Source organism: Aulonocara sp. 'chitande type north' Nkhata Bay, linkage group LG17 (assembly GCF_057382095.1).
Source record: "Aulonocara sp. 'chitande type north' Nkhata Bay isolate Kocher_YH1m ecotype deep benthic linkage group LG17, A_spYH_male_GT1.1, whole genome shotgun sequence".
Lineage (NCBI taxonomy): Eukaryota > Metazoa > Chordata > Actinopteri > Cichliformes > Cichlidae > Aulonocara > Aulonocara sp. 'chitande type north' Nkhata Bay.
The window spans coordinates 38742370-38763634 of NC_141360.1; the positions used below are offsets into that span (position 1 = coordinate 38742370).

General features: G+C 41.3%; 3 protein-coding genes across 11 annotated transcripts; 1 reads left to right on the forward strand and 2 right to left on the reverse strand.

The window, feature by feature from the left end:
* Positions 1-13: 13 nt before the first annotated feature.
* dnai7 (dynein axonemal intermediate chain 7) lies at positions 14-11707 on the reverse strand. Of its 4 annotated transcripts, none has more exons than XM_086268347.1 (16): positions 11648-11707; positions 9612-9629; positions 9340-9418; positions 8240-8328; positions 8025-8129; positions 7800-7937; positions 7424-7558; positions 7216-7319; positions 6235-6423; positions 6052-6158; positions 4086-4246; positions 3846-4005; positions 3559-3773; positions 3306-3464; positions 2401-2514; positions 14-346 (listed from the first exon to the last, which is right to left on the reverse strand). In XM_086268347.1, the coding sequence occupies exons 1-16, from the start codon at positions 11690-11692 to the stop codon at positions 71-73; spliced, it is 2094 nt and encodes a 697-aa protein (XP_086124473.1). In that variant the 5' UTR covers positions 11693-11707; the 3' UTR covers positions 14-70. The 4 variants fall into 4 exon arrangements, with proteins under 4 accessions (XP_086124473.1, XP_086124475.1, XP_086124474.1 ...); XM_086268349.1 differs by having other exon boundaries at positions 9340-9494; positions 11648-11668; XM_086268350.1 differs by lacking the exon at positions 14-346 and adding an exon at positions 413-837.
* On the forward strand, positions 9769-12949 carry lyrm5a (LYR motif containing 5a). 4 transcript variants are annotated; one of them, XM_086268357.1, is made up of 4 exons: positions 9769-10507; positions 11724-11776; positions 11982-12037; positions 12123-12949. In XM_086268357.1, the coding sequence occupies exons 3-4, from the start codon at positions 11993-11995 to the stop codon at positions 12333-12335; spliced, it is 258 nt and encodes an 85-aa protein (XP_086124483.1). In that variant the 5' UTR covers positions 9769-10507; positions 11724-11776; positions 11982-11992; the 3' UTR covers positions 12336-12949. The 4 variants fall into 4 exon arrangements, with proteins under 4 accessions (XP_086124483.1, XP_086124484.1, XP_086124482.1 ...); XM_086268358.1 differs by lacking the exon at positions 11724-11776; XM_086268356.1 differs by lacking the exon at positions 9769-10507 and having other exon boundaries at positions 10526-11776.
* Positions 12950-14100: 1151 nt separating this feature from the next.
* LOC147310561 (sodium-coupled monocarboxylate transporter 1-like) lies at positions 14101-20688 on the reverse strand. 3 transcript variants are annotated; one of them, XM_086268352.1, is made up of 17 exons: positions 20344-20688; positions 19862-19981; positions 19622-19687; positions 19460-19511; positions 19300-19367; positions 18433-18471; positions 17889-18004; positions 17659-17799; positions 17206-17335; positions 17013-17101; positions 16777-16886; positions 16249-16316; positions 16017-16103; positions 14981-15195; positions 14758-14855; positions 14537-14661; positions 14101-14454 (listed from the first exon to the last, which is right to left on the reverse strand). In XM_086268352.1, the coding sequence occupies exons 1-17, from the start codon at positions 20566-20568 to the stop codon at positions 14350-14352; spliced, it is 1854 nt and encodes a 617-aa protein (XP_086124478.1). In that variant the 5' UTR covers positions 20569-20688; the 3' UTR covers positions 14101-14349. The 3 variants fall into 3 exon arrangements, with proteins under 3 accessions (XP_086124478.1, XP_086124479.1, XP_086124477.1); XM_086268353.1 differs by having other exon boundaries at positions 14537-14625; positions 20344-20687; XM_086268351.1 differs by having other exon boundaries at positions 14537-14625; positions 19622-19981.
* Positions 20689-21265: the final 577 nt, after the last annotated feature.

The following is a 21265-nucleotide window of genomic DNA, read 5'->3' on the forward strand; positions in this document are numbered from 1 at the left end:
GTGTACAATTCAAATTCAGCTCTCTCGTTGTTGTATTTAGTCGTGCATTTTTAAGTTTATTTCACTGGGATTATGAATACATCAGGGGCCTTGTGGCACAAAGCAGGCTCTGCACTGTGTCGACAAACAAATGATGGGAATTTCTGGTCCGAGCGACGCCATCAGGACTCATGGTGTCCTGAAGCAAGTGGATGAAGGTGGAGTGAAACTCGCTGCCAGGATAATGATCTGGAGAAAAAGCTTCACTTGTTTCTGTGATCGCCAGCTTTCGACTCCTCTGAGCTCCCAGAAGGTACAGACTCCATGAGTCCTTGGGCACGGGGGAGGGATTGTGGTGCTCACACACCTGGCAAAGAGAGTTTTGCAAGTTGATGTAACATTAAAGCATATTAAATGTTAGCCAATTTCATCTCTGTTCTGTCTGCTCAACTATGGTCAGTAACCTTTTGGTGAGAATCAGGTAGTCACAAGTTAATATCACTTTTGCTTCTTGGTTTCGTGTTCTATAAAAAGCCTACTGTTTTACCTTTTTCATAGCTCTGGCTGCGTAAAGGTTGATGTTAAGAGAACCCAGGTGGTAGTCTGCTTTAATCTAGAGCTGCACTAGAGAGAATGGTAATTGGAGACTGCAGCCAAACCACAATTGTTGCAACTGTGTGCCGTGTCCTTGACTTTGAAATGGCTGCTTCAGAGACCGGGCCCAGGTCTGAGACCACATGCGGGGGGAGGGTGAATTGACAATTACATAAAATCGGGTTTTCAATAATACCACAATTACCTGTGATAGCTCTCAAATCTACTGCTGTCTGCATCAGACATGTGATTCTATAGCAGAGCCTGGGGCAGAAAACAGAAAGCAATTCAGATAAACAAGACCGGGCCGAAGGAGACTCAATATGTTTGTTTGCCGTCTGTGTTAATGTGCTGTTACTCTGCTACATGTGTAAATGCATGCATCTGTCTGAGCTTCTCTGCAGTGTGTGAAACTGAATTGGTGTTATGCAACAGAGCTGCTGTCACACATCCTGCAGTTAGAAACTGAAGGCATCGCTCAACAAATGTTACGCACACAATTTGTGGTGCAGCTGGTAAGACCAACTAGACTTCTCAATTAAAAGGTAAACTCTAACCTGACCTTCATTCGCTTCATGATTCTGTAAAACGTGTTCACTTATTTATCAATTCTCAAATTGAACGTCTGCTGTTGGTCTTAGTACATGGAAGAAGATGCCTCCTCCTCTACATGGAGTTTTAAAGTTAAAAAAAAGAAAGAAAAATAATGGTAATGAGATACAGATAACATTCACCTCACTTTACTCTACGTACCATAAAGTGGTACAGCTGGCCAAGTAGCACTAAGTAGACACAGGATTTAATTCTGGTAATTTAAAATATTTGAATTGCGTTTGCCAGTTTCTCGAGTAGAGAGGATAACGCTGTTCATACTGCATATTAAACTAACACAGTCCCCAAACAGCTGCATTTTGACAGAGATGTTATGTAAATGCATCTATTAAGGAAGTAAAAGAAAACCTTAAAATTTCCTGTCTTTGCACACTGCTGAGAAAACATTTCTAAAGAGATGTTTCAAATCTCTAAAACCCTGAATACTGAAACCTGCTCTGCCCATTATAATAAAAATGATAGGTTGCCAAAACAAGACATATCCTTGTATGCATCATTTGTCCAACATCTCCCCCGCCTCCCTCCGATGCTTCTTTGAGTTCTGCTGTTTAATTAAATCCCAGTGTTACTGCACAGCAGGAATACACGAGGCTCAGCTCTAAACACTCTGAGGACTGAGTAAAGAATGACAGGACGGAGCCAAAGTTATGTCTCGCTCTCCACTTTGAGCCAATCGGGTGTATTAATTATGCAATCGTTCTGAAAACATGTCCACCTCCCATTCTAAATAACTAAACACGTTTTTTAGTTTTAAAATTCAGCACAGTTTATGCAAAATTTTCTGGCACAAACTTTAGTAATTCACGTTTTCTTGGTTCATTAATTGATCAGGTAGCAGAGTCGTGCTAATTGGTACAGACTGACTCCAGTTGATTACAGCATGTTTGCATTTGTAAAGTGGATGGCGATTAATCGCAAACCTTCACCAATCTCTTTGAGAGGGATTGCAGTCGGTCCGAATCAGGCAGAGACAGGTTACCTCCCACCTGGCAACATGCTGAATCTCCTTGCAACCAAAAGTGGTCCCCACAACTTCTTGCGGTCATTCCCAGGTAGCAAAAATATTTTCAGCACAATCACTCACCAGCCACAGTTTTTTCTCCTGCTCGCACAGAGGTAGCCGTTCTATTTTTACTCTAGTGTGACTGAGGCCTTAAGTAGATAATGGAGTAAAATACTACATTGCATAAAGTGTATCTATGTGTGAGAGAGTACCTGCATGACCAGATGCTCAGCTCCACATTTAGCATTCCACTTGCTCCACGAGAATGCACAGGCAGAGGAAAAGAGGGCCATCTGTTCGTAGGCAGCGTGCTGTGTGAGTGGGTCCTGAAGAGGACAGAAACCCCACAGATCATTTCGTAATTCTTAATACTGCAAAAACACAATAATTAAATTGTTGTTTAAAACTACATATCAGGACCGCTTCAGGCAGCCCTGTGTAAATGCAGAAAAACGTATTTATCTTATGATTTCATGGGACACTTACATGCACTGTGTAATACAAACTTTGGTTCAAACCTTTTAACGTAATGCTACCATCAGGTGAAAATCTCACCAACCAAGTCACACGCTAACTGACATTTCCGTCTGTAGTCATTTATATTTGGTGTAGGGCTGTCAATGCTAACGCTAACGCAGTCATCGCAAATAACGCTATTTACTTTTTTTTTTTTTTTTTAGCGCAATCAACCCATCTGGAGCGCAGAATGACTCAAAATCCCTGAAATGTCTCTGTCAATGCATTTTGGGCATTTTGTCCAGTCTGCGCTCCAGATGGGTTGATTGCGTTAAAAATTTTAATCGTCATGACGCATTAACGCCTTAATGTTGACAGCCCTAATTGGTGACATGAAAAGCACTTATTCACTTCTTCAGTCAGATGAATGAAAAGATGCACAACAACTGAGGGTAGTCTGAGCTGCTTAAATAGTGGGTACCATGTGAAATATCAGCCGAACCTTGTTTTTCAATCTCCTCATTTAAAGGGGCGTTCAAGTCCATTTTTCCATTCTGAAACCCATTTGACTTCATAAAATGCATTTCAATCTTTGAAGGATTCTTATTAAGCTTCTCATATTAGCGTCTCAAATTTAGCATCTTGGTTTTGTGTTGCAGACCTTGGCAGTGCTGCTGACGTATTTGTGCGCGTATTCATTCACAAAGATGTTGACCCCAGCGTCGACCATGGCCTTCTGCAGGTCCGAGCCACTCATCCACTTTCCGATGAGGTGAGAGAGCCCCCCCTCTTGCTCTGATTGCAGCATACATTTATTATCCTATCAGTGACACAGATGCACAAATTGTAACAGTTAAGCCACATCTCCTGTTTATTTCCTGCGTCTTGCGTCCACAGTGCTCCTGCCGTCTTACCTGAATAGTGATGCTGATGTTTATGAACGCCCCGTTGACAGTGTAGAGAGCAGAGTCCTGGCCCAGTGGCCGGAGCTCCCAGCTCTGAAAAGGAAGGTTGGCGTAGGTTTTCTGCATCAGCGCAAACGCTTGGAAGGAGTCCATCTTGAAAGAGATTTTGGCCTCAGACTCATCATAGGAGATGTCGGTGATACCATCCATCCTCCACTGCTTACCTTTGGGAGTAGACAGTTTCAATATCTTTGACTTTGTGGGGTCTTTCAGATGTATTTCAGAGTGTGGTATACCTGCAGCATCCCAGCGAGCCACTTGTGGAGCTTCCAAGAAGACAACAGAGTCGGGCAGTGTCACAGACACCCCAATAAGAGGACAGGGGAGAGCCTCGTGGCCATCCAAACCAGACTTCTCAGCCTGATAAGAGAAGACCTGCATACCTGTCCTCAACACCTACAAACAAAAACAGGCATGCACTTTGAGTACAAGTGAGGTTTGATCTCATGCTAGCTGGAAGACCCTTATCTCTTCACCTGCACAAATTTCCAGCCATGGGCATATTGAATTTGAGGTGGGAGGTGAAACGCATCATAGTAGAATACTCCACCCAGAGGTGTGTACTCCATCAAGTCTACCACCTGGGCAACAGGGTTGATCACTGTGTGCTCCTCCGGGGGACCAATCGGATCCCTGACTGGTGAACAGACAGACAGAACTGTCATTAAGGCTTTTAGAAGAACCGCTGGTTAATTTGTCTGTGGAAATAAACACATTCTTTCTAAGCTAAGTTTACAATAATCATTGACATAGAGTTAGTTGTGACATAGTGTGATATGTATTTTTAAAACGAGTTTAGTTTATGTGCTTGCTTTTTACAGTGGGGCAAAAAAGTATTTAGTCAGCCACCGATTGTGCAAGTTCCCCCACCTAAAATGATGACAGAGGTCAGTAATTTGCACCAGAGGTACACTTTAACTGTGAGAGACAGAATGTGAAAAAAAAAATCCATGAATCCACATGGTAGGATTTGTAAAGAATTTATTCGTAAATCAGGGTGGAAAATAAGTATTTGGTCAATAACAAAAATACAACTCAATACTTTGTAACATAACCTTTGTTGGCAATAACAGAGGTCAAACGTTTACTATAGGTCTTTACCAGGTTTGCACACACAGTAGCTGGTATTTTGGCCCATTCCTCCATGCAGATCTTCTCGAGAGCAGTGATGTTTTGGGGCTGTCGCCGAGCAACACGGACTTTCAACTCCCGCCACAGATTTTCTATGGGGTTGAGGTCTGGAGACTGGCTAGGCCACTCCAGGACTTTCAAATGCTTCTTACGGAGCCACTCCTTTGTTGCCCAGGCGGTGTGTTTTGGATCATTGTCATGTTGGAAGACCCAGCCTCGTTTCATCTTCAAAGTTCTCACTGATGGAAGGAGGTTTTGGCTCAAAATCTCACGATACATGGCCCCATTCATTCTGTCCTTAACACGGATCAGTCGTCCTGTCCCCTTGGCAGAAAAACAGCCCCATAGCATGATGTTTCCACCCCCATGCTTCACAGTAGGTATGGTGTTCTTGGGATGCAACTCAGTATTCTTCTTCCTCCAAACACGACGAGTTGAGTTTATACCAAAAAGTTCTACTTTGGTTTCATCTGACCACATGACATTCTCCCAATCCTCTGCTGTATCATCCATGTGCTCTCTGGCAAACTTCAGACGGGCCTGGACATGCACTGGCTTCAGCAGAGGAACACGTCTGGCACTGCGGGATTTGATTCCCTGCCGTTGTAGTGTGTTACTGATGGTGACCTTTGTTACTTTGGTCCCAGCTCTCTGCAGGTCATTCACCAGGTCCCCCCGTGTGGTTCTGGGATCTTTGCTCACCGTTCTCATGATCATTTTGACCCCACGGGATGAGATCTTGCGTGGAGCCCCAGATCGAGGGAGATTATCAGTGGTCTTGTATGTCTTCCATTTTCTGATGATTGCTCCCACAGTTGATTTTTTCACACCAAGCTGCTTGCCTATTGTAGATTCACTCTTCCCAGTCTGGTGCAGGTCTACAATACTTTTCCTGGTGTCCTTCGAAAGCTCTTTGGTCTTGGCCATGGCGGAGTTTGGAGTCTGACTGTTTGAGGCTGTGGACAGGTGTCTTTTATACAGATGATGAGTTCAAACAGGTGCCATTCATACAGGTAACGAGTGGGGGACAGAAAAGCTTCTTACAGAAGACGTTACAGGTCTGTGAGAGCCAGAGATTTTCCATGTTTGAGGTGACCAAATACTTATTGTCCACCCTAATTTACGAATAAATTCTTTACAAATCCTACCATGTGAATTCATGGATTTTTTTTTCACATTCTGTCTCTCACAGTTGAAGTGTACCTCTGGTGCAAATTACTGACCTCTGTCATCATTTTAAGTGGGGGAACTTGCACAATCGGTGGCTGACTAAATACTTTTTTGCCCCACTGTATTTAAAGACCATCTTACCATCAAGTGCCTCCATCAGTGTTTGGACGTGGCTCACTTGGCTCTCTTCAGGCTCTGGACTGCTCCTCCTTGACCACAGACTGGCTGCACTCTGTGAGATGTGCATTCTATAGGAAGGAAAAGAACCCAGTAAATGAAGGAACCCACAACAGAAGCTTTCATCTTACCTCCCTCTCGCCTAACCTTTGGGTGGACTGCATCGCCGGGTAGACCCTGTTGCTGAGTGTGTGTGTTCTCAGATGAGTCATCCTGGCTAATGAAGATAGGTGGTCATACCGGGTGTGGAGGATGCGCACAGCAATGTCACTCACAGCCAGCTGCTTGGGAAGCTCAAAGCTGAGGCCTGCCTCACTGAAGCTGACACTCTTAAACCTGGATGGACCAGGTAGAAACACAAAGAGGAATAAAACATCAGCCTGTGTACCTACAGGCAACATTTGTACAAGTCTGTGTTTAGGTACTGTCCACAAATTTCATCTTCATCATAAGGCACAGCTACAAATGATTGACTTTCTTTAACGTTGGAATGATGTTCATTTCTAGCACCATATTTCTATTTTTGGATGGGCAGCATCAGAAGGAAAATGTGGGAGCCAGCGACATTTGGCAGATCATGGTGGTGGTCCCCCTGTTCAAAAGGGGTTTCAGGAGTTCGTGGACAATTAGCCCATTGCTGCTGGATGAGATGATGAGGCGTTTCTGGCATGTCCTACTAGGATACCCTGGGCTGACCTAGAACATGCTGAAAAGATGTCTTTAGTGTCTCTCTGCTGGCTTGGAAATGCCTCAGTGTCCCCCCAGATGAACTGGAGGAGTTGGCAAGGGTCTGGCTGTCTCTGTTTAGACTGCTGCCCCTGCAACCCAAACCTAGATAAGCAGCAGAAGATGGGTGGACAGACGGACAGTTGGTCTGTCTGTCTAACCGCTGTCTGGCTTCCTTCCCGCTCACTTAAACCAAGTTTCTTCTGAATGGCTGCTAAAGAGAGGGTTGAGCTTCTGTGCTCACTCCTAGAACTGAAGAGTCTGAAGTGTGAGCGTTGACTCAAAGAGATTCCTTACACATACACTGATTTCACCATGTGAAACTTTAATATGAGCATCCACCACTGTAACAGTGGATATATAACAGAATGAAATTCTAAGATGATAGCTTTATGAACAAACCTTGGAATCTTATTGAGGTTGGCCCAGAGACATAGTGTAATGTTGTCATCTTTGATCACAGTCTGCATGTTGCCTGTCTCAGTGCTGACGTTTTCACTGGCACTCTGAAACCATGGACACGCAGGGTTTTGGACTTATTGCTATATTGTTACTATAAATCAAACTGCATCCTGATGTGTTATCATAGGAATAATCAGGTATCTTGTACCTTAAGGATCTCTTCAGTAGCAAGGTGGTGTTTTGAGCGAATTAGCTCCTGCAAATTTATGAGAACCTTCTGGTACTTCTGGCCCTCCTGGGGATCTGTAACATCTTTGAGGAAATCTTCCAACTCATCTACCAGCTGTAAGAACAGATTTGTTATGTAAAAAAAAACACACAGCAGATAACTCACTTGAAGACAAGGCTTTAGTTACCTCTATTTTTAATAGCTCGAGCTACTTTTGTCCTGTGCTTAATTTTTCATCCTGATTATTATCACTTAATTATTGCCAGTTAACATAAAGAAAATTGTTGCTGGTTATTATCTGATAATAGGGAAATAAAATAACCTTACTGTCATTGATCAACAAACACATACAGACCTGCAGAGCAAGATTACACTGCTGGAGCACAAGCGTGATGTTGACCTCAGGGTCATCTCTCCATAAACTCATGTATGTATTCATCTCTTTCTGTACTGCTGGGTCTGGTGCACCGTCGCAACGCATGTATCGCTCCCACTGGACACAAAGCATACACTGCCAGAAATCCATCAGGGAAAAAGAAAATGTCCATATCTACTGGACAGAATGCTTGTGGATCCACACCTTGGCTGTCTCCACAGCTTCAGTTTTCCATTTGGTTACTGCAGTATGATTCTCCTCCAGTAGATGGTGCAGTTCCTTCAACTCGGCCTCTCTGCGCTCTAGGTCCTGTCAGAGAAAGACATCCAAGCACACAAAGCATTCCCAAGTACTCTTCTGTGTATGTACATTTCTTCTTTTATGCTTCATTTAGGGTTAATATTAAACTGGGCTCTTACCTTTAGCTCAAGCCTTTCCACTTCCTTCTGCTTTCTCTCTCTTTCCACTCTCTCCTGTTCTTCTCTTTCTGCCCTGATCCGGGCTTCCTCTACAATGTACATGTTACAGATACAGTGCTAACAGAGAACACATCCACCAACAAGCGCCTATCTCTCCTACTCATAAACAGCTACATAGAGCAGTAGATCAGTTGGGATCCCTCACTTCCTGATACCCTGAACAGTTTCTTCTCCAGATTGACAACACTAATGGAGGTGCAACCGTTGCTCCCCTTCAACTAGAGGAGCAGCATCAGCCCCTGATCCTGCAGCTCCACTAAGTGACTTGTTCTCTGAAGAGAACTAACACTAACAAAGCTGCAAAACCGGAAAAGGTGTCAGGGAGGACATGTGCTGACCAGCTGGCTGGGGTCTTTTTGGACATTTTCAATCTGTCTCTGCAACTTTATACTATCCCTGTCTGCCTTAGGTCCTCCATCATTGTGCCTGTGCCAAAAAAAAAATCAGCTGTGGCCTGCCTAAATGATTACTGCCTAGTCGCACTGACCCCAGTCATCATGAAGTTCTTTGAGAGGATCCTCCAAAGACACATTAAGCAGCTAACAGACCTCAATTCAGTATAAGCTGGCAGACTGCAAAGGAAGGCCAGCCATATTGCTGCTGACCCCACTCACCCGGGACACGAACTGTTCATACCTTTGCCATCTAGGAAATGGTATAGATACATAAAGACCACTACCACCCGGCTGAGGGACAGCTATTTTTCCAAGAGCTGTGAAAGCCATCCGTCCACCTGCCCTTCCCCATGGACCACCTGCACGAACACTCACATCCAGTCACTTTACTCTAAAGACTGCTAAAGGCTTCTGCATTTATCTTTTTTTAAGTAAATCTTATTTATCTTTTCTACATTTTCTTTATTACCGAGAGCACCATTGCAATTTTTGTTACGTTCTAGCAACATAATGACAATGAACAAATCTTGAGAGAAGCTCAAAAAGTGTAACAGATTCATTTTTTTAAAAGTCAATTTCCCTTTAAAGTCTCAGTGCCAGAAACGCCACCTACACTGGAGGTTTAAATTAAGAGAGACTGCTCACCTTCCTCTCGAAGTCTCCTCTCCTCCTCCTCTTGCTGCCGCTTTGTCCTCTGAGCCTTGGACACCTTACCGGCCTTCTTCTGTGGCATCAGAGCATTGCAAGTGTAGTTTAACAGTGACAGTTCAGTGTGTACCTACTAGCAAATGGATATATTGCTGAAGAGAACGAAGCAGCGAGAAAGAGAGTAAGGAAGCTTCCTGTGTGTATCTTGAGCTGAGTTCTGTGTCTAATTGTCAAAGACAGACGATATACTGACTGCCTGTTGCTCATACCTGTTGTTTCTTGGGAAGCTTTCATTCACAGGAAAAAAAGACAGAGAGAAAGTTACAGAATGTCATGTTTCACAACAGAAATTCAAGAAACTATGTATCTATCTATATCTATATACACTATAGATAGATATAGAGAGGTGGGGAGTAACTAAATACAAATATTTTGTTACAGTACTTGTTAGGTATTTTAGTACCATGGTAGCATTTACTGGATATTGTTTTATAGTGACATTATGCAGGAAAACTCTGTCATTCAATAAGGCCCCTTTGTTTTAGTTATTTTTCTCTTTGACCCAAGAATTGATGTGTGAGAATCACAGGCTGGTACAAGGTTGAAATACCACAGAGATCACTCCCTCAGCTACATTAGTTTCTTAATCTTTTAGGAGACGCCTGTTGAGGCCAAATGGTTTGTTTCAGATTTCACTAATGTAAGAACTCTTCGTTTTGTGCCTTGAAAATATGTCGCTGAGATAATCACAATTGTAGCTGAACTAATAAACTACACAAAGGATGCTTCTTCACCCATGGGCAGGAAGACGCTGCCTTATCTTGGTCTGTACTGGTTTAAACTGATAATCTGCTGTCTCGTGAATTTTACCCTCTATATAAACTGTTGTACTTGTGAATAAAGTTGAGTCACTTTGGGAAGACAATCTAAAGCAGTCTCTGTTTTCTTGTTCTCCCAAGCTGCTCCCGAGCTCGTACTAACACGCTGAATGGCATGCTTGAATATTACTTGAGAATATATTTGACTGTGTTACAGACTAAGGGACATTCTCTGCTGATAGGTGAAGGTACATTCTCTGCTGATAGACGTCCACGCCTCGAAGGAAGTCGATCCACGGATTAGGCCCTGGAAACCGTTTCCTTCAGTACTTATGTAGAAAATCCAGGTACTTTACTTAATTATTTATTTTTCTGACACCCTTTTACTTTTACTGCCTACATTTCCAGAAGTAGTGCAGGTGACCTTTTGTGTTAGTGGAACTTCATAATCTAGCTAGCGCTAAGTGGCAGGTAATTTCAAATTCAACATTTCTATCAGCTAAAACACAGACTGTTTATTTACGGTTTTATTTCACAGGGAGAGAAAAGACTGTGAAATAACTTCACACTTAAGCTGATGATGTTTAGATTAATTCACTGAACTTTATACTGTCTACTGTAAAGACAATCTAATGAGTAGAGGAGTGGTGTCCGTGTCAGTGTAGAGGATGGACATCACCCAGGACATCTTGTGAAAACTGCTGACATCTTGCTAAATTCAGTTGTGTAAATTCACAAAGAGCAGCAGGTCAGCTGACCACAGCATGTACACAAATAAAATCTACTGAATCTCACATTAGACATTATTATGAGGTGTAATTCTTTTCCCTTTGCTGAGCCACTCCACAGATCTTAGTGTCCCCCACCTGCTGAATCTCACTTTAAAATCAAGAGTTAATGTTTAAATGTGGAGGCAACAGAAAACCGCTTCTTTTTTTCTTTTTTTAAATATTCCTTTCCACTGCATTGGGTCCTATATAACACATTCAAACTGGGCATATTCACTGGGATTATAATTTATGTTATTGTATTAATTTAGATTATTGTATTTGTGTTATCATGTACTAATAGTATAATGATATTATATTAATATAGCAGGAGGTTCAGTTTCCTTGTTAGAATTGTCCTACAAAGAGCTACTTTCTTTCTTGGAGTACATTTCAGAGCCTGTACTTTTCCTCTTTTGAGTAAAACAGTTGCTTCAGTGCTTCAACTATTGGTGGAGCATTTTTTTAACCCAGGTATCTGTACTACTTAGTTGTTCTACTTAAGTAAAGAAAGTCTGTACTTTTGCCACCTCTGTATATAAAGAGAGAGAGAGAGAGAGAAAGTGTCGAAGTTAAGAACTACGAAACTGTATTTCGTACAGTAAACTAATAGGTTACTACGTAATTGCGCTAACTGGTAGCCTGTAATCACATAGACCTTTAAAAATAATATTTAAGTTGGTCTATTATAAGGAAATAATAGAGGGGAAAAACCCTCACCATGTTCGTCCGCGCGTCTGGGTAACCGTGGCAACCTATACGCATGCGTACTTGCTATGTTTTTTATTTGCGACAGAACGAAACGACGTGCGACAACGTGCACTACGGAGTTGTCCCTTGCATTCATAGGTAAGGACGCAAGGAAAAGACATTTTTCTCTTCATTGGCGTACATAATATAACACGTGTAAATGTCAATTTGTTGCGCTTGGCATAAATGCGGTGCTCTACATGGTAATTCGTAAGCTAGCTGCTAAGCTAAACTTAATTTTGTGTAATGGTTTCTGTGTGCTCTCTCTCCTGACCTTCCCTTTCTCCTCTTCTCGTTTCAAAAGTGTGAAAGGCCATGTCCAACCCTTTAAAAACTGAAGTTATCAGGCTGTACAAAAATGTAAGTAAACTGGTGTTAAGAGAAACAACGCTGGGTGGTGTGCAATGCTGCAGAGCTTTAAAAATGTGTCTCCTCTCCAAACAAGCTCCTGTATCTCGGCCGTGAATACCCTCAGGGAGCAGCGTACTTCAAACAGCGCCTGAAGTCAGCATTCATGAAGCATAAAGACGTTACCGACCCGGAGAAGATCAAACAGCTGGTGGCCCGGGGGGATCATGTCATTAAGGAGCTAGAAGCTCTGTATTTCCTCCGAAAATATCGGGCCATGAAAAAAAGATACTATGAACCCGAAAAATAATGGCACACGCTGATAGCTCCAAGTGGTTTTCCTGGATTACAGTGTGGTAATCGGTTATTTCGGATTCACAAACACCTTTTAACACCTACCGGGTCCAAAACAAAGAACAGAATTTACATCAGCTGCTCCTTTATTAAACTCAACTAAGGTTGCCTCTGAAAGGGAAATAAAATCCTCATCTCTGGGTGTTGGAAAGCGATCATCACTGTCATTGATATTTTGTACCTAAGGCCACTCTTTCAATTTCATATACTGTTTGTAAGCCTAGAATATGTTTTATGCATTCTTTGTCCCATTGTCACATTTTAGTGTATTTAAAACAAATGCTTCACCAGATGAGTTACCCAGTGTTTACACCAAGGTGTCCAAATTGTAACATTGATCATTTGTACAAGAGGTTGTGTACTTTTTTTTTTTTTTAAAGCAGCTGTCTTTAATGTAATACGTGAGTTTTAGAATGTATTTCAGTGTATATATTTGTAAATACATGCTCACATTTTTTGAGAAATAAGTGTACATGGGAATGGATTCATGTGCTGTTACACAAAAGGCAAACATAAATGTTACAGATTTCTTAGAGTGGTGTCTCGTGTCATAATAAACCACAAACACAGCTTAGTGTTACTTATTCCTGCTATTGCAATCAACCTAAACCTTGCAGATCTAGTGTCAGTCTGCATGGATTCTGAAAAAGGAAGTTTTCATGAGACTATGAAATCCTATGACACAGTACTTGGCATGATTCAATGGGTTGTAGACCCACCTTTAGCACCAATAGCTTGAAATAATGTTTTCTTGAGGACTTATTCAGTCTCTCACATTCCTGTGGAGGAATCTTGGCTCCTTCTCTTTTCAGTGTTGCTTCGGTTTATTGAGGTTTGCAGGTATTTGTTCATGCAGCGCTCTGCTAAGATCCTGCTGCAGTGTTTTAATTGAGCTGATGTCTAGACCTTGACTGGACCATTGCAACACCTGTCTCTTCTTTTTAGGCCATTCTGTTATAGATTAGCTGGTGTTATTTCATGATCCAATTTGGTCCAAGCTTTAACTGCCGGGCACACAGAAGGTTTCATATCTTACTCTAAAATGCTTTGGTATACAGAGGAGTTCATTGTGACTCTGAATGCAAGGTGCCCGGGTCCTGTAGCTGGAAAACGAGCCCAAATCATGACCACTGGGCTTGACAATTGTCATGAGGTGGTTGTGTTGAAGTGCTATGTTTCACTTTTTGCAAAATGCGGAGCTGCTGTGTTTCTGAAGGACAATGGTCACGTCGTCTTGTGACATTTGAGTTAATAAACCGAAGCTAAAAAAACTTTATGACTCATAATAAATAGCATCAAAACTACCTTGAATGTATTCATTGCCTGTTTGTGTGGATTGTATCCTGTGGATGTTTCAGACAAGTCTGCGTTGCCCTCCTGGTCAGAGAAATTCAAACATTCCAGAAAGAGAGGAACACTTATGTTTGAACTATTTCGACTATTCCTTCCACAGCATGTCTTTTATCCTGTCTTCCTTCTCTCACCCCAACCGGTCGCAGCAGATGGCCCCGCCCCTCCCTGAGCCTGGTTCTGCTGGAGGTTTCTTCCTGTTAAAAGGGAGTTTTTCCTTCCCACTGTTGCCAAAGCGCTTGCTCATAGGGGGTCATATGACTGTTGGGTTTTTCTCTGTATGTATTATTGTAGGGTCTACCTTACAATATAAAGCACCTTGAGGTGACTGTTGCTGTGATTTGGCGCTGTATAAATAAAATTGAATTGAATTGAAATGTTTATCATGTGGCTTTTTATTAATAACGTGTTAATCTAAACAATACAGACAGAAATCATCATTGTACACAAGTAGATATTTGAGAGAAGTGCTTTCTACTTTTTGCTGAATCACTGGAAAAATAAAAGCACGATTGTCTCGCTGACAACTCAGTTCCTTTGGTCTCATTTCTTATGAAGTAAGGTGATTACAATCCTGGATTTGAGCATTGCAGCAGCTCTGTCTTCAGCTGTATCGGTCGTTAAAAAGATGAGACACGGATATCGTTGTCAATTTTCCCATGTGCAGGTTTATTGATTCCATCCTCCTTGTTTGGCAGACCAACATTGTCTGTTCCTCCCATGACCTAAGGAAGGAAAAGTACAAGGCAGAATTGAGCACCTGTCTTCAGTCTGTTGCTTTTGATACCTTTGCTCTTCAGCACGTACCCCATCTTTGACACGTTTGAACAGGTGATAAGAAAGAGTGTCTTCTTTCATTAGCATAAGTCTTGGGTCCACCGTCTCCCTCAATCCCCCTGAAATGATGAGTGGAAGAACAAAACCAAAACGTCCTTATGAAACAATAAGAAAATGAGATCACAGATCCATTCCCAAGTACAGGTAATTAATGGCAAAATCTTTATTTATTTTATTTCATTTTTTTGTACCTGTCAAGAGACTGATGATTATTCCAACAATAACAGATGTTAAACCTCCAATGACACCGAAGTAAAGGTAGGATGGAGAGTGCCACTGAACCGCATGTCTGGTGGTGAGAGAAATTTGTTTTTTCTCATATGCCCTTTATTTATATTATAGGAAAGCTCGGTCATCCCATCTCACCAGGCAATATTATATTAATTGATCTAACACAGACTGAACCACACTTACATGTCATCAGTATTCTGTCCTGGGGTTGTGGTAAAAAGACTTGGTTCTGTTGGCAGTGGGGTAGTCCAATTGAGACTGCCACCAGAAGTAAAGTTACAACCCTCAGTGCTCAGCGAGAGAGGTCGGGTCATCTCAGGAGGAGAAGGGGATATCAATTCTCCAATGGTCACAGACACAGCTACAGCCAAACCTGCCACGAGGCCCCATAGGCCTCCCTGTGGACAAATATAAGGAGCTTCATGAAATATATATTACATAGACCAACAGCCAAAAATGTTTGTCAGAGTCGAGTGTCACTCAACGCTCAGGCTCATTTTTCAATATTATTTTCAGTTTGACAGCAGAACTATGTAAGCGAAAACGGATGATTTCTGAGTTCATTTATACAGTTCCAAATCACAACAAAAACTTGGTTGGAGGCACTTTATATTGTAAGGTAAAGGCCCTACAATCCAGAGAGATGGATTATAACTAGATGATGAATAATAACTAATGATTTGTTACAAAGTGGTGTGTAACCACAGAGAGTGGAAGTGGAAATGCTCAACCAGCAAGCCCCCATCAACGCCGCGCAACCAAGAGACGGCTCAGCACCTGATCCAATCTTAACAATAAGCTCAAAAAGCTCAATTTCAACAAATTATAAAATCCTGCGAGTTGGTTCCACTGAACAGGGTCAATTGATGGGGTTTTACAGCTATGCAGTAAAAACAAACAAACAAAAATAAAAAAATAAAAAAATATAAAGATTATAGTTGGTTTTTAAAGGTATTTGGTAATTGTTATTTTTTTTCATGCCGTTAACATTTTTTAAACATTGAACATTAATAAGGGTGGCTTTTTATACTGTAAATACCGTATAAGAAAAAAATGCTCCCTGCACTATGTTATACGATGACAGGTTGATGCAATACAGTTGAAACAATGATACAAATGTCGATTCTTTCATGCTACCAAGGGCTGATTTTGGCCAGATTTTGAGATCCCTGGAGGTAGAAATTTTCAAATGAAAATACCAAAATGAGAATGGACTTACTTTGGAGTTGACAAATGGACAGAGGACACCCAAACTGAACAGACCGAGTAAAGGACCCCCAGTGACCCCACCAATGATGGACACTGCCTGTTTGAAGAGACCTGCAGCTCAAAAAACACTTTAAAAATGGTTGAATTTACTGAGGTGAGGTGCTTTCTAATAAACAACAACAACGTTCCTGAATGTGTTTGCCTGAAAACACTGACAGCTCTGCATTAACAGATCCCTCTACCTGCATCATATGTCCCATGAGTGATGCCAGTCCAGCCATAGCAACGCAGACAATTCCAAAAAACACACCTGCAAAAACATCACATCACAAAATGACATTTTTATCGACTACCAGCCACATCCACAAAACAGAGATTAGTTTAATCTAACATAACATACAGCTTACACTGGGGCAAAAAAAAGCATTTAGTCAGCCACCAATTTTGCAAGTTCTCCCACTTAAAAACATGAGAGGACTGTAATTTTCATCATAGATTTTTAAAGAATTTATTTGCAAATTATGGTGGAAAATAAGTATTTGGTCAACAACAAAAGTTCATCTCAATACTTTGTTATATACCATTTGTTGGCAATGACAGAGGTCAAACGTTTTCTGTAAATCTTCACAAGGTTTTCTCATTTTGTCTCTCATAGTTGAGATATACCTATGATGAAAATTACAGGCCTCTCTTGCACAATTGGTGGCTGACTAAATACTCTTTTGCCCCACTGTATATCATAAACAAACAACAGGAAACTTGTTATTTACTCAGCCCTTTGGAGATCAAGAGAAGCTTTTTCTCAGATAGTTTAATGCGTGGTTTGATCAGGTCCTCCATGGTCACTGCAGCCATTGCGTTGATTGAAGTAGAAACTGTGCTGAACATGAAGAAATGAACCATGTTTACTCTGGACTAATGGACATAACTGACACTTCAAATGTGGCACAGCTTTAAATGTTACATGCAACATGAATAAAAATATATCAAATTATGTTGTATGAACCTCAGAGAGGCACTATAGACTGCAGCAAAAAATAGTCCTGGAAGACCTTGGTGATCTGCCAAGATATCCATCACCAAATAAGGCAACAGCTGTAAAAGAAAAAAAAACTTTATTGAAAGATCACAAAACAACTTGAATAAAAACAGTGGCACTGTTAGTACATCCTTCGTTTTCTTTGTTTATGTGTATGTACCTGATCAGGTGATGAAACTTGTCCAGCTTTCCATGGGTCACAGTTCTTATAGAACGAATAAAGACACAGCCCTGAAATCACTGACGATGTCAGGGTGCAAACTAGGCCTAACACGTTGATGAAGAGAGCTCTGAAAAAACACAACACGAAAAAGTGAAGCATGCAAACAAAAATCAGTGTAGCATAGCAAACGAGATTATATTTCTTATCACTGTATGCTGATGATGTCATCATTTATCATAGCTATCTTTTCCGAGTTTATGATAAGAACGTGTCATTTGCCAGCAAACCCCACCAATGTTGTGCCTTTGGCTGAATCAGAATTTACATAGATGTGGAAATAGACGTGTCATATATCGTTGTTTATTGGTGTTTTTTTAATTATTATTATTTTAATTATTAGTTTTGCAAGCTAAACAGGAAGGAAGGAATACATTCCTTTGAATCACTCACAATCTGGCATGTTTAATGCTCTTGCAGGAGTTGTATCTCTGAACTTGAGGTTGGTAGGTCCCATAAACTGCACTCCAACCAAATGTCCCTCCGATGACTAGTGTCCAAAAAGTGTGTCTTCTCAGAGGGTTTATGTCAAAGCTGGGATTACAAAATGAAAGCATGATTTTAGTATAACACACACACACACACACACACACACACACACACACACACACACATATACTCACTCCACAAAGTTAATTCTTCCTCCTTCTTGGGCATCTGACAAGATAGTGGAGATTCCTCCTTTTAAGATCACACTTTTGATTATAACAGACATGTAGCCTGCAAACATTATTCCAATCTGGAAGAAAAATCAGAGATTTGTTTGGTTGGCAGATCTGTATTCTGTAACTATGTTGACAGATTTTGGTCCCAGTTATCAAATTCTTGCTAATTTACATGAATACTGCAAAGAATCAAGACATGACTCAAACGTGGTTGTGGTGTCGATAAAATTAGACTGAAACCTGATTGCAATTTAATTCAGTTTTACTTACATAGAATATGGAATATATTTATATGGTTCCAAATCATGACAAAAGGACATTATACTGTAAGATAAAGACCCTACAATCCAGAGAAAACGCCAGCAATCAAATGGCAGTGTGAACCAAAAAACTCCCTTTTAACAGGAAGAAACGTGAACGTCAGGAAGGGGCAGCCATCTACCACAACTATTTGGAGGCATTTGTGTATTTTTTTTTCGTTTTATTTGATCCAGGACCCTACCTGAACAACATCTGTCCACACCACAGCTTTCAGGCCACCCTGTAACAAACGCCACAAAACAAGAAAAATCTCTGTCAAAAAGGTTAGGAAGCTGTATTTATGAACAGAATGCATAACGTGGAAATATGTGACCGTATTCTGTAGTAGAACATTTTCAGAAAGCACAAGTGATGGGAATAACGGCGTCACTAACGACGTTACTTTTTTCAGTAATAAGTACATTAATAAGGGGGGGACAGGACAAAGGACAAGCTATGGAAAAGTGCCAGAGATTACTAACAACTAATGCATCCACAGGCAGCTGTATACCTCTGTTTAATCTGCAATGGAGCAAAGTGAAAATTTGTCCTGTCTGAAGAGTCACATTTTTTGTGGAGACTGTTGAAAAGCTGAAGTCCTAGATTACCCATGAATGAGAAAACACTGTGCTCTGTAAACTACAACAACTGGTTTCTAAGCTTTCAAATGTTTGCAGACTTTTAGAAAAAAAAAAAAAACAGGTGACGCAACACATTATGCAATCACGGTTTCAACTTTTGACCCTTAGTGATTGCAGGTGAAAACATCAAATTTTAAAAATGGGCACATATTTTTCATGAAACAAAACAAATCATTTGAATTAAATCATCCAAATGAAAAAGTCAAGAAATCAGAGGTGATGTTACATGAGAGATATTTTGTTTTAAAGGGTAAATGGGAAGGGGACCTCGTGAATTTTAGGAAAATGTAAATATTCTCATTTAATCTCTGCTGAATGTGAAAGTGGGGGTCTCTTAAGGTTCCTGGCTTAGTGATGCTCGATGAGGTTCGACTGACAATGTGATGCACTGCAGTGTGTGTGTCGTATGTAATAAATGTTTTACTAACCAGTGCACAATACAAAGTACAAACAGTGGCTGTCGAAATAATCCCACCCCACAGGTTCATACCAGTCACTGCAAAAAGAAGGGAAATTCATTAACAGGGGAAACACTCTTGTTCAAGATCCCTTCACGAACTTAACTGCTGTGAACTGGAGCTGACATACCTTGGTTCAAAGCCAGAGCTGGAGCATAAATTACAAGTCCAGTGTAGAGCAACTGTGGCAAAAAGTTAGAAAGTCACAGCAACAACATGTCTCTGCTGATACCAACGTAGTTTTATGTGCAGAAGTCAAAGCACTACAAAGATTGAACCACTGGCTTCTTACTGCGTTAAAAAAGAAGGTCACCATTCCCAGGAGACGAGTGGCTCGGCTGAAACGCAGCTCCAGATACTTGGCAGAGACCAGACAGAGAAAAGACGCATATTGATACTGATACATGAAACTTCTAGTTCCCCTCACTCCCTCCAATTCAAAGCTAGTACTTTGTACACTTACTGACAGGTGTAGCCCAGCCAACAGTTTAAAATATAGCAAAAATAATGTTGAAAACAAAACCGCAGTTACCTCATATGTGCTGTTGATGGCCAGTCTGTAGAAAACTGGGAGAAAGACCTCGGATGTGTACACCACTGCTATTACATAGGAAATACTTAAATAGCCAAATATGGCTCCGTAGCGATACACCTACGGACAGGTTGAAAAAGATTTATGGAAACACAAAATAGCAAAACAGCTGGTTGGCTGGTGAAACTTTGCCGGAGATCATTTGAAACGCTGATGCTGCTGATACTGAACGAGCTTTGGAGCAACATATGAACAGTGCTGAACTCTGGTGAGTAACACGAAAACTTTAAATTCGTTATTTGATTTGTTTGAAATTGAAAGCGGTGCACTCAAAGTAATGCTCGGTTAGCTGACTCCAGCCGTCTTCTAATGCACAGAAATCACAGTTTTACGCATTTTATAAAATTCTAATTTAAGCTCTGAATAAATGTTTGTGCGCTGAGGAAGCTGAGTGCAGATCCAGGACAGTCCCGACACGTTACCTCAGCTGGGTTGGAGAGCACAGTGACGGATGACATGTAGCCGGCAGTGAGGGACATGGAGACAGCCAGGGCATTGAGTTTTCGGCCCCCAGTTAAAAAGTCCCTGGAGTTTCCTTGTCTCCTGCTTCTCCAGGCGTAATAAAAACCAACAGCAGCAGACAGGAGCAGAACGACAGCAAACACCACATAGTCTGCTGCCACGAGCAAGTGAGCATCCCCGGACATTTTATCAGTCGGAGCAAAACTGAAATAAAGCTAAAGCGTTTATCAGGCAGTGCTTTGTAGATCACTGGGAAGGCGGTGTCATCACCTCCAGGTACTCTATTGAACTGTAAGATAAATTATTCCAGACGGTGCGCGCACGCGTCCTTTCAGGTTAACTTGACACTCAAAGTTAATGAATAAAGTTTAGAAGTTAGAGTTTGAACCCAAACACATAAAACCCTCTGTGATATTTGAAGGTTTGATAATCAGTTATTGCATTTAAGACACACTGCTATGGCCTCCTAAGCGCCTTTATTACACTTGTTTAAGACTCTGCCCCACGTGATATCTTTAGGAAAAGTGAGCAGCATAAACTTTGGACTTTTAACTGTATTTCAATAAGTTTCACAGTTTTCCCAGAGCAAGTCTTGTTAACTTGGGGAGATGTTTCCCAAGTGACTCAACATTTAAGTTGGCTCAATGTTTTGAATGTGGCCTCAACCATGATAGGAGTGCTGCAGACAAATTATCTGATCATACATATGTAATGAAATCAAGGCAGGAGGAAAAAGTCACAGACATATTGTGGAGTTGCAACCCGTTCTCACTACCAGGTCAGCTATAGAAACACACAACACTCCGATACCGCAACCTGCAACAACATCGTGTAACAACTGACATTTTAATCGTGAAGATTTATTAACTAATTCAGCTTTAG